General features: G+C 56.9%; 1 protein-coding gene across 1 annotated transcript; it reads right to left on the minus strand.

Annotated features, from left to right (window-relative positions):
- Window positions 1-653: 653 nt before the first annotated feature.
- Window positions 654-9,112, minus strand: SLC25A37 (solute carrier family 25 member 37). Its single transcript, XM_044663016.1, has 3 exons — window positions 8,880-9,112; window positions 7,115-7,171; window positions 654-4,023 (listed from the first exon to the last, which is right to left on the minus strand). The coding sequence occupies exons 1-3, from the start codon at window positions 9,100-9,102 to the stop codon at window positions 3,503-3,505; spliced, it is 801 nt and encodes a 266-aa protein (XP_044518951.1). The 5' UTR covers window positions 9,103-9,112; the 3' UTR covers window positions 654-3,502.
- Between the last annotated feature and the right edge of the window lie 2,704 nt (window positions 9,113-11,816).

Raw genomic sequence — 11,816 nt, forward strand, 5'->3', positions numbered from 1 at the left:
CTTAAGTCAACAAACCCATGACCTTTCCCTGGGTCTTGGCATCCTCGGGCTAGAAGACTAAGCCCCACGAACTCCCAAGTCCTTCCTGCTTCTAGATCCAGGAGCCCAAATTCCTTCCTGGGCTTTCATTTCTTTCTCTGTAAAAGGGAAGGATAGGCATCTGCATCTCTCTAAAGAGAATGTGGGATGGGGTATTTGAGCACTAACCTGGGAGGGGGGGTTTGGGTTCAAATCCTGCCTCTGCCGCTGCTTGGGCAACCTCAACTGTCCTGTAATCTCTCAGTCTACTTCCTCCTCTAAAAGAAGGCTGGACAAGATGGCCTCGGAGGTCCCCTCCAGCTCTGGGTTCCTCCACCTCCCACCCGGCCCCACCAGAGAACACACCAGACAGACAGATGGACACTTTATTTTTTTTTCCTCCAGCTCCAGTGTTACAACTGTAGCAGCACATTGGGAAGCAAACACCCGGCACACCAACACACACGCCTTCCCCCACCCCCAGCCCACCCCGTCCCTCCTTCAAACAGCCGGCGAACAAATGGAAAAGGGGGAGAAACAGAATCGGGTACAAACTACAAGGCAGCCATCACAAGGTTTTTGTTTTTTAAATAACACTCTTTTGCTCCCTTTTTAAAACACACACACACACACACACACACACACACACACACACACACACACTGTGCATTCTTGCAGAAACCAAGCAGCAAACGCATCTGGATTTCACAGGTGAGAACCCAGGCCGCCCTCCTCCCCCAAATCCCGGTCAGATACAATGGTCCCAGGCAGGACGGCTGTGTCCGGAGAGGCCGGCCTCAAAGTACAAGAGCTGGCCCCATGTGGCTCGTCGCAGGGCTCAGGAAAAGGGACGGAGCATTAAGAAACCGGGCCAGTTTAAGCCAGAAATGAAGATGAGAAGAGCCGGGTTCTGAAGAGGAGCCCTGCCCATCACAACTGACTGTAGGAAGGCAGAAGCTTGGCCTCAAGGTTCCTACAAAGTAGACAGGAAGGCGCAGCTGTGACCAATAAAACACTTTTTCAAGGATGAGCCTGGGGCCCTAGTGTGCTCTTCAAGGCCAAGGGATTGCCGTAGAGGCCCAAGCGTGGGCCTGATTTCATTTTTGTCTTGGGAGCCTGAGCTAGCACAGCGCCCAGCACATGGTAGGCACTTAGATGCCTCTTGAATCCAGAGGAGTCGGGGCAAACCCAGCCTCCGAAAGTCTTCAAAAGAGAGCAGAAGGTCCCTTCCTAACAGAAAGCCTCTCCTAGACAAACGGGAATTCACTTTTAAATACCATTGGCAGGAGAAGTTCTAGGAGGACTATGAAGTAGTCAGGAAGCTAGAAGACGACGGAGGGAGAAGATGAACGAGAAACTATTTTAGAAAATAAATAAATCCTGGCTCTAGCTTGGGCAGCTTCAGCCCATTCTCGCCTCACCCTCAGTCGGGCACAACGTGTGCCTCGTACAACCTGCCCCCAAGAGCCGTGGCCTGGCGGAGGCAGGTTACCTGGGCGAGAGCACGCGTCTCCCCAAGAAGCCGAAACTTGGCACTCCCACCTTCGGGAACAATGAATTCAAGAGAGCCCTTCTAACGGCTCAGACTCAGAGGCAAAGCCCCTAGCGATCACCAGTCAAGGTTTGCAAGCCTAGCTGGGACCCTCCACACGTCCACGTGGCGCTCGACACTTCCCCAGAGCTCGAGCCCTGGGTGCGAACACTCAACGAGAGCCTTGTTGGAGTTGGCCACCTCCAGGGCCCTCTCGGCATCTCTACCTAAAGACGAGTCCATTGGCTAAGCTCTAAAGACAGGCACTTGGGCAAGGATGGCTACAGAGCCGAGGAAAGAATTCGGCTAATGGAGTCTTTTCTCTGGCCTCGGGCCTGGCCGCCAGGGATGGGCTGGAAAAAACAGGTCTGGTTTTGGTTGTTTTAGGAGATGTCCCTCAAGCCCCACTACAAGAGCCTCCCCAGGGCCTCTGTTTAAATCAGACAGAATCTCTCTGAAGGCGAAAATGGACAGAAAAATACAAGATACCCCAAGAATGACCCTTTCTGCAACTCGGACTCTTCCTCGTCACTGAGGAAGCCCAACGCCCCCTTCCCCCTTTTCTGGCACCTCCTACAGAGCAGGAAGAGCTTCTTCCTCGTCTCCCTCCCTCCCGTCAGGTGGGAAGAGGGTGAAGGCGCTACGTGACGTCCTAGGGAAAGTGCTCTGACGTGAAGGATCCCGGGGAAAGCCAGACTCGGGGTGCTGCTGCATCTGCCCGACGTGCCCCCTGCACGTCTGTCCTGTAAACAATTCAGCTGAGCCACTAAGAACAGCGAAAAGGGTCTCGGGGGGGCCTCGGCCAGAAAGAAAGCTCCGGGGAAGCTTCAGAGGACACGAGCACACGCGCACACACGCTCACCAACAGGCCGGAGTCGACACCGGCACGGCCCGAGCCCCTGCACGCTTCCGCGGAACTTCCTTAGGGGAAGGACTCCCGACCTCCAGCAGTCCTGGGAGAACTCGCTCTTTGGGGGCTTGGAAACAAGAGAAGATTCATTCAAGACAAAAAGGCAGTCAAAACAGTCGATGGCAGAAGTCCCCTCGCCCCTGACAAGCCTCAGTTTCCTTATTTGTAAAAGGAGGGAGTCAACGTCAATAGCCTCTGACATCCCATGTGTGTAAGCAGAAGAAATGACAAAAAGGTCATTTTTTCCTTCGTGGTCAGAGTTTTCTTTAAATGTACCTTTTTAACCCATTAAAAAAATAACTCGAAAGTATAAACACAACATTTATTACGTACATTCACGTGAAACTTCCAAGGGGGCAGGGAGGGAGGCTCACAAGGCTTTCGGCCGCCCCTGGAGGTTGGGCAAGGAGGCTTTGGTGTTTTATCATCTCTCACGATGGGAGAAATGGAGCCCTTGTTTCTTTTCTTTTTTTAAAAGCTTTTCAAATCCCAGCGGTAATAGTATTTGCACACTCGCACACTCACACTCACACACACACGCACGCACGAATTCAACTTCTACATAGAAAAATAAAGGATAAACATTATCCATCTATTTTTATATTGCGTAATGGAACTTGTATATACATATCATATTTAATTTGTCTTGAACATCTTAAGTCTCTGAGGTACTCCCCTCCTCTCCAGGCCCCCCGTTTCCCTGACCCTGTCTGTGCGTTCTAGGATTTCCAGGGAAGAAGAAAAATCACATTCATTCTTCTGGCAGGGGAGGGAAAAGGCAGGCGGGGGGAGGGGGAACGTATCCGTCTTCCCGGACCTCCAGTGCTCTGGTGTCCGGGGCGTGCCCAGCCCCTCGTCGAGGCCTCGGGGAGGGGCTGGTCAGCGGCACGTGCCCTGCAAGAATCACAGGTGCTTCAGGAAACCCGAAGCTTGTAAAACTTGGTGAGGGGGCAGGAGGAAAGGGGGGCTGGACATGGGAAGGGGAATCCTTTCTTGCTTTCCTTCTTAAATAAGAGATGCTGGCTCGCTCCCCGCCGTCTGTCTTAGTACAGAGTTCTGTTCTCCATTTGGTGCTTCGTGAGGAAGTACTTGAAAAACTCATAGACTGACCAGGAGATGGCCGTGGACGGCATCTGGTAGATGACCCGCGCCTGGACACCTTTGAAGTACCCAGAAATACCACTGAGCTGGTACACCGTCCGGAAGGCGTTGGCCATGCCGGAGAGATGGCCGCTGACGTTGGCCAACGACAGAGCCATGTTTTCCTGAGTGTTGAGGAGGGTCTTACAGACATCCAGAGGGGTGGTGGCGGCCGCGGCTATGGCCCCCGCCAGCCCCCCAGCGAGGATGTGCGACAGGGGGTTGTAGCCCCGGTGAGGGTTGACCTGTTCCTGGAGGAACTCGTAGGAGATGAAGTGAATGGCTTGGAAGGGAATGTTCATGGTGAGCTGCGTCGTGTAGCTCCGGTAGAAGGCGCCCACCCCCTCGGTCCTCCACACGGCCAGGATGCAGCGGCGAGCGGAGTGGTGAGGGGAGTTGTACATCTGCATGCGCTGCTTCACCACTGCAGGCGGGGGTGCCCACGGGTCCAGGCGTCGGCCACCCCACGACGGAGACACGGGCAGAGTCAGGCCACAAAGGAAAACAGGCAAGTTAGAGCCACAGGACACGGGCGGGGAGCTCCCAGCAGCCCCACTCGGGGCGACTCCTGACTTCCCAGCCCGCCCCTGCTTCCTCTCTCAGAATCACACTGAGGACATCACCGAGGAAAGCCAAAGGTGAGTTTAAAACAAAAAGAGGTGATTTTCTCTCCCGTTCAGGTTCTTGGACCCCCCCAATCTGGGGGCCTGAGGTGAGGAAGCGCTGCCTCACCCAATCCTGGAGCTACCTAACCGGCTCCCTGGGGGGGGGGGGGGGGGGGAGACACCGGCCCCCCCAAGGCCGACCCAGCACAACAGAAATGAGGATTCTGAGCAGAACCGCCCCAACTTGAAATGAATTTCCCCAGAGTCTCCCCAAACTTCCCAAGCTAGACTGCTTTCCCTTGAAAATAGGGATGATTTCATTCCTTGTCCTTGTAGCCCCTCACCTAGGACAGTGCTCAGGACAGAGCAGGTGCTCAATAAGTGCCTGCGGACGGACTCACTGATGTCTGTCTTCTAGTCTAGGGTGCTCTCCGGGGGCCTAGCAGAACCCTCGGGGGCCCTCTGGAGAGAGGGCTGGCTTGGGGAATCCCTGAAAGGGATCCCAGCTCTCGGCTCATCCGCTCTGACGCTCTTTACCTGATAAAGGTCGCCCCACCTAAGGGCCCTCTCTAGAACGCAGAGGAACGGGAGCTCCCCGAGGTCAGAAACGGTGCCAGGTCTGCCTTCAAAGCAGCCCGGCCTCGAGCAGGCTCTTAATAAAGGTTTGATGAATCAAGCTGTGGTTCCCTCCTAAGAGGTCGGCTATTCTTTGCTTAAAGACCTCCTGGCCGGGGAATTCGCTCTATGCCTCTCCTTGAAGGCGAGGACTATTTGTTGTCCGGGCTCTGCATCCCCACGCAGGGCTGTACCCCACGGCCGGCTGAACGGCTCAGACATGAGGAAGGAAACACTCCCTAACACGGAACTGGAGTCTTCCTTGGAGCCCTCTACCAGAGCTGCTCTCGGCTCCCTACAGCCTCTCGCTCCGGCCCAAACAGAACGGGGCAAACGCCTCCTCCACGGACGGCGCTCTCACTGTTGGTCACTGGCAGGAAGCAAAGACCAATTCAGGCTTCCAGAAGGCTAATCGTTAAATAGCCAACAAGGGGAACCGTGCTGAAACCTGGAACAGCCAGAATTCCATTCTAGAGGCAGGCAAGACCCCAAAGTTCAAGTTTTTCTTAAAACTAAAGCCAGCGTCTGATCTGTAGACCAAACAGTCCCTTGGCAGCCCCGCTACAGACCCCTCAGGAGGGGAAGTAAAACTGCGCACTGGCCTACGAGTTCCCTCGTGAAAGAGGGAGCTCCCTCGGCTGCACGTCTGAATAAGGGTCAGAGAAGCTGCAGGCAGGCAGGACGAGATCATCTCTGAGGACCGGGCCGGGTCTGATGAGGTCTGGATTCAAATTCTAGCGCGGCCACTTAGGAAGTACTCGCGTGACCGTGCAAATCCATTTACCTTGCGGGGCCTCGGTTTCCTTCTCTATAAAACGGGAGTCTGAGCTCCCTCCTAGCTCATCTGAAACTTTGGGCAAACAAATTCCGGGGCACCTTGGCAGAGCCGGGTGCAAGGAGCCCGGAATAGGGGGCGGCTCTCAGATCCGTCTCCCAGAGGAGCCCCAGGACAGCATCCCACGGACATCGCCAGCGGCCGTCTGGGAAACCAGAAGCAGGAGGCTCTCCGTTCCCCAGAGCCGATCCCCACCTCCTTCCTCAGCAGCCCCGCTTTGACTTTACAAAGGAAAACGATCGGCTCTTCCAGGGAGGAATCCAACTAAAGTCACCCCTTGGACGACAGGGCCAGCGATGGCTGTTGTACATTCAGAGGGAAGGAGCACTCGATTTGTGCCAATTCCCCAAACAGCCCCCTGCCCACACAGCTTCCTAGTGTGACTCTGCTCAAGCGGGCTGAAGCTGTCTGGGCCTCCGTATTCTCATCCGTAAAATGGGAAGGCTGGCTTTGGTGACGACCAAGGTCCCTTGTGGGACGCCTACGGTCTTCTAACTCATCGGGGCTGATGCCCTCACTAAGGGGATGGAACTAGAGCCTGGAGCCGTGATGGTACTGATCCAGTAATCTGGATGAAGCCATGGCAGCAGCTGGCGCCTTCGCTACAACTCTGGAGTCACAGATCAGGGGCTCTTCACTTTGCTTTTCAACATGGAGCCCTTTGGCAGTCCAGTGAAGCTCACAGATCTCTTGTTTAATGTTTTTTAATGAATAAAATACTTAATAATACAAAGAAAACTCAACACTTTGAAACGCTTATTGAAATGTTTTTAAAAAGCAGTTCATGGGCCCCAAGTTAAGAATCTCTCTTAGGGAGCTGCCTAGAAAAACTAGGTGACTTGAGGGTCACACAGCTGAGGGTCTGGATTTGAATTCGGGTCCGTCCCATTGCACATCTTGCAATCGGCTCAGGTCACTGAGGCCTGAACCAGGGATGGAAGAACTTTATTCCCTCCTTTCGATCCCTTTCTCAGAATCACAGAACTAAGGGCACCAATGAAATCACACTTAAGTTAGGGAAGGGATAAGCATTTATTTAGCACCTACTATGTGCCAGGCACTGGGCTACATGTTTTACAAATATTTTCTCATGTGAGCTTCACAATTCTATGGCAGGGATAGTGCTGTTACCCCTATTTTACAGTTGAGGAAACAAGGGCAAACAGAGATGAAGTGACTTGCCCAGGGTCACACAGGTAAATCGAGGTTTCTGAGGCTCTATCTGAACTCAGGCCTTCCTGATTCCAGGCCCATCTACTGCATCACCTTGCTGCCTCAAGAAAGAACTGCCTCACTTTACTTAAGGATACAGCGTCATCAAATAAAGCTCTCTTTGTCTTTAAAAAGAAGGAACTGGGTCTCCCTGACTACTCTTGTGGCTTAGAAGCCACTCTTCCTCCCTCCCAGGCAGTGGGGACCTGCTCCAGTCGCCCCCCCTCCCCAGGGCAGGGACACATTACCTTCAGCTGGATTCATTACGGCATCATGGAGCAGGGTGGCCATACTCCCCGCTATCCCTGCAAAACAAACTCCAGAAAGTTAGCCTCCCAAAGCAACCCCTGGGGCTCAGTTCGTGGGGACCTCAAACCGAGGCTCTCGTGGCCTGGCTTCTTAAGGAGGAAAAAGGAAGGCAGAAACACTTACCATCAGGCGACTAGCTTTTTATCCCAGAGAGCCCCAAGCGAGGGTAGGAAGGGACGGGGGGCGGAGGGGCTGGGTTAAAGAGGGCCACTGGGGAAGGGGGGTGGGGGCAGGCAGGGGTTGGAGAAGCAAGGAAGGGCACAGAGCTCCCCACCTTCCAGCAGCCCTCTCCACAGAGGCCTCGGAAGAAGAACTGAGGCTGGAGAACCCCCAGAAACCACCCTTAGCAGCTCTCTCTCTCTCCACTGCTTTCTGGGGGGTTTCCTCACTCTCAGTGCCCTCTCCTTCCCCCAGAGCCAAAGAATTCAATTCATTCCATTCAGGAATTCGATTCCTCTGCTCTAGCCTGGATGGAACCCATGCAAGGCAGCGAGGGACATGGAAAGGAGGACGGGAAACAGGAGCTGGACGGGACGGGGCATCGCAGAACGAAGGTTCCAATTCTGGCTCCCCCTTATGATCCGGGAGCCCTTGGAGAGAGCAGCTTCGCTTCCGCTGGCCTCTGTGTCCTCAGCTGCCCAGGGAGGGGCCTGGCCTAGACAGCCTTTAGGTGCTCCAAACCTGTAGGTTTGTGTGGAGGAGCCTCTCCGCCTGGAGGACCGTGAGCAGCGCACGGGCCCAGGAAGCGCACCGGGGGTGACATTGCCGAGGACCTGATGTTACCCCTGGAGAGCGGAAGGAGAGAAGAGGGGCCCCCTGGGAGGCCAGCCTGGACGCTCAGCGCCGGGAAGGCCCAAAGGGACCTCTAGTCTCCCTCTGCTCCGGTGGGCTCCAAAGACCTAAATCAAGCCGCTTCCTGAGGGGGTTGGGGGGGGTCTTCCCTAAAGGAGGGTCCCAGAATGCATCTCAGGACATGGAAAATAACCAAGGCATTTCTCCAGAACACACGAGGGGCGCGGATTACCCAGGTCTGCCGGCCGCAGGGGCGCTCTCGGTGGGGGCAGAGAAAGGAAGGCAGAAGAAAGCTCCCCGGCCACGCTGGGCAGGCCCAGCCACGCCACAGCAGAGCCCGCGGCCCCTCCTCTCCTAACTCACCCTCCCGTGTGCAGCCCTCGCCGAGCTGCGTGTGGGCCCTCACAGACCCCGTCTCCACCCCCCTTCTCCTTCCAAAGTAAACTACTCCATCCCTTGCTCTCAGACAAGCGGGGGGCGGCAGGGGACCCCGAAGCTTAGATCCTGCCCCGGGGCGGGCTGCTCCGGCCAGTCAGTGACACTCCTCACGAGTGAGCTCCGACGCCGCGGTGCCAAAGGTCTTTTGGTGGGGCTTAGCACACGTTCAGAGTGCGTCCTCGGAGCCCGCGGCTGGCTCCACTGAGCGGCTTCCTAGGTCTGATCGTAAAGGTCTAGTAGGAGAGTCTGAGCGATAAAGCAAAGGTCAAAAAGGACCAAGAGCCGAGCGCACCCCTCAGCCGGCCGGTGCCCCGAAGTCCGGGGGGCCCGGAACAGTTCTCTACCTCTACAGATCTAGTCCGGCACAGAGAGCTGGGGAGGGAGGGACGGGCTCCTGGGCCGGGGCACCCCAGGGGGAGCCCCAGGAAGCACGGGGGGGGCCTGCGGTGGAACCCAACCGAGCGCTCAAAATACCATTGGCCAGGTGGCTGTTTCCTCGGCGGTGGAGGACCTCATTTAAAATCCTTTTCATGTTTTCATAGCAGGCAAAGTACATGGCGTGAGCCGGTCCGGCCCCCATCACCATCACGTTGATGCCCCGGAGGGGCCTCCAGAAGCCTTCGGTCCGGATGATCTGCCTGAGGGCGCCGTAGACGCTGCTGTAGCGGGCTTTGGGATCCGGATGCAGGCTCTGCATTCTGGTCTGCATGGAGAGGGAGGAGAGCGAGAGGGCCATGAGCAGAGGGGCAGGCTGAGGCCTCAGGGAGACAGGGACACGGAGACAGCCGGGGGAAATGGCCAGGGAGATGGCCAGGGAGAGCCGGGGAGAGCTGGGGAGAAGGCCAGGGAGACAGCCGGGGAAGGCCGGGGAGAGCTGGGGAGAGCTGGGGAGACAGCTGGGGAGACGGCTGGGGAAAATGGCCAGGGAGAGCCAGGGAGAAGGCTGGGGAGAGCCAGGGAGAAGGCTGGGGAGATGGCCGGGGAGAAGGCCAGGGAGACGGGGACACGGAGACGGCTGGGGAGACGGCCAGGGAGAGCTGGGGAGAAGGCCAGGGAGACGGCTGGGGAAACAGGAACACAGAGACAGCTGGGGAGACAGCCGGGGAGACAGCTGGGGACACGGAGACAGTCAGGGAGATGGCCAGGGAGATGGCCAGGGAGTGGCTGCCCACAGGCCCAGAGCCTGGGAGGAGGACACAAGAAGCCCAGAAGGGCCTCTCTTCTCTAGGGGGCCCTGGGGGCCCCGCTGGCCACAGCTCCCTCCGTCCTCCCTCCCGCTCACCCAGGCTAAGTCCCGGCACCCAAGAGGGGCCCATGAATGTTTATGGACCGATGGTTAGCACCCACAACCCGCCTCAGCGGTCTGCCAAGAGCTGGCCGTGGTCTCGCCTGATCTTCCCAGGGGGCCCCGGAGCAGACATCCCCCCGTGCTGCCACCCCATAGCGGGTCACTGCCCAGGTCAGGGCGCGAGTTCCAATTCTGTGCTTCTCCTGCGCCTGGCGCAGCATTTCAGATAAAGCAAGCCAAGAGGCTCCCAGCTCGTGGATGGAGGTCCACGTGTGGCAGACACACTTTCTCTCCCTTTAGATACGTTTTCTCACCCCCAGATACATCTATGAAAACCTGAAGGACGAGACTGTCAAATCCAGCAGAAAGGCCAAGAGCCCCTGGTAGTGGAGGCTGTGTTTATGGTAACTCGTGCTTGCTGTTCTGGACCTACAGACCCGAGTTCAAATCCAGCCTCGGAAACTTCCTGGACCCCGCACAACCTATTTGCCTCAGTTTCCTTATCTGTAAAATGAGGATCATGGTCCCACTGATCTCCGGTGAGTTGCTGCGAGGCTCCAAGGAGACCCTCTGTAAAATGCTCGGCAAACCTTCGAGCTTCCTCTAAAGGGGAGCTGGCGGGACGGTGATCCCAGGGGACAAGCACTGGACAGCCCAGGCGTCCCCATGGCACCCTCCCCACCCGGAGCGGTCCGGAGATGAGTGCCTCCCCCCGGCAGGCACCCAGGAGGCAGGGATATAAGGAGCACCTACTGAGCACTTACTGGGCACTGAGTGCCGAGTCAAAGGCCAAGGGCAGCCCGTCCAGAGACACGGATCACCCCGAGCTACGGCAGGGACGGCCAAGGCGCTTTCCACACCACCCCGGGGCCCCCAGGCTTTCCTCCTGGTGGTCATCAAACCCGTCCCCGGGGAGGCGCCCCGGCAGCCCCTCTACACCTTCTGGGCTTCGCTACTCCCATGGAGGATGGCGGTGCTTAGCAGGAGGCTCGGCTGGACGGGGAGCCTCCAAAGCCTTCCTCGCCCACAGCCTATGAGGCAGAAGGGCTACTGCCAGCCTTGACCCAAGAGATCCTTATCAGGTTCTGATTCTGGCAGGGCCTGGCTGGGGAGCCCTCCGTGGGGAGCTCTAAGCCTAGAAGCCGCAGAGAAGGAGCCCCCCCCAGTGCTGGGGGTCCCTCTGCGAGGACAGCCGGGGGCCAGGACGAGCCCTTGCCTGCCAGGGGCTTGCAGGGGCGTGCTGAGAGCTGTGATCCGAGCCCGGGGCTCCGGGGCTCTTCCATTAGACTACACTGTCTGCCCCGCTCAGACAGCTCGGCCCAGGCAGTCGCCGTGTCTCAAGGGCAGCCCGGCGTCCCGTCTCCACCGGACGGAGGCGCTCGCCACCTCCTCAGGAGACCCGAATCCCTGGGGAAGTCCAATGGCCTCCCTGGGGGCGCCTTGCGGGACTCGCTAGCCTTCCTCCCCGTTAAGGCCCTTCAAGAACGGAAGCCGGGCTCGACACCCCCAGCTCCTGGCAGGGTCCCCAGCCCCTCCCTCACTCCCCGGCCCCTCAGGGCCCCCGTCCTTCCCGACAGGAGCCTCCCAGCATCCTCCTCCCCCAGCCCGGGCACATTCCATCATCCCTCCTAATCTTGCAGGCTTCTCTCAAGGTCACTCTGGATCCCAGACTAAACAAAGGGCTAGTGACAAGCCGTGAAAACCCAATGTCCAAATTCCATTTTGCTGCAGAAAAGTGACGATAAATTGTAAGGAACGGCTCACCTTTAAGGGGGCCTCTGGGGACCAGGCACTTTGCTAATAAACATTTTATCATTATTATTCCCATTTTGTCTGCATGACTCTGGGAGGTAAATGCTCTTATTCTCCAAATTTTTACAGATGAAGAAACCAAGGCAGAGGGTAAGGGACCTGTCCAGGGTCAAACAGCTTTCCAAGGCCTCCGAACTTCTTTATTTTTTTTACTTCTCAAATAGCTCCGATTGAAGTGACTTAGTAAATGCCTCGTGCTAGGGCTCTGAGACGATGATCTGGTCTAAGTCTTGGTTCGATATAAAATGGCCCCCCGGTCCTTCCTGCTGTTAGGGCAGGTGGGGGGGATTGATCGCCTTCAAAGCACGGCC

This window comes from Gracilinanus agilis, chromosome 2 (assembly GCF_016433145.1).
Source record: "Gracilinanus agilis isolate LMUSP501 chromosome 2, AgileGrace, whole genome shotgun sequence".
Taxonomy (NCBI): domain Eukaryota; kingdom Metazoa; phylum Chordata; class Mammalia; order Didelphimorphia; family Didelphidae; genus Gracilinanus; species Gracilinanus agilis.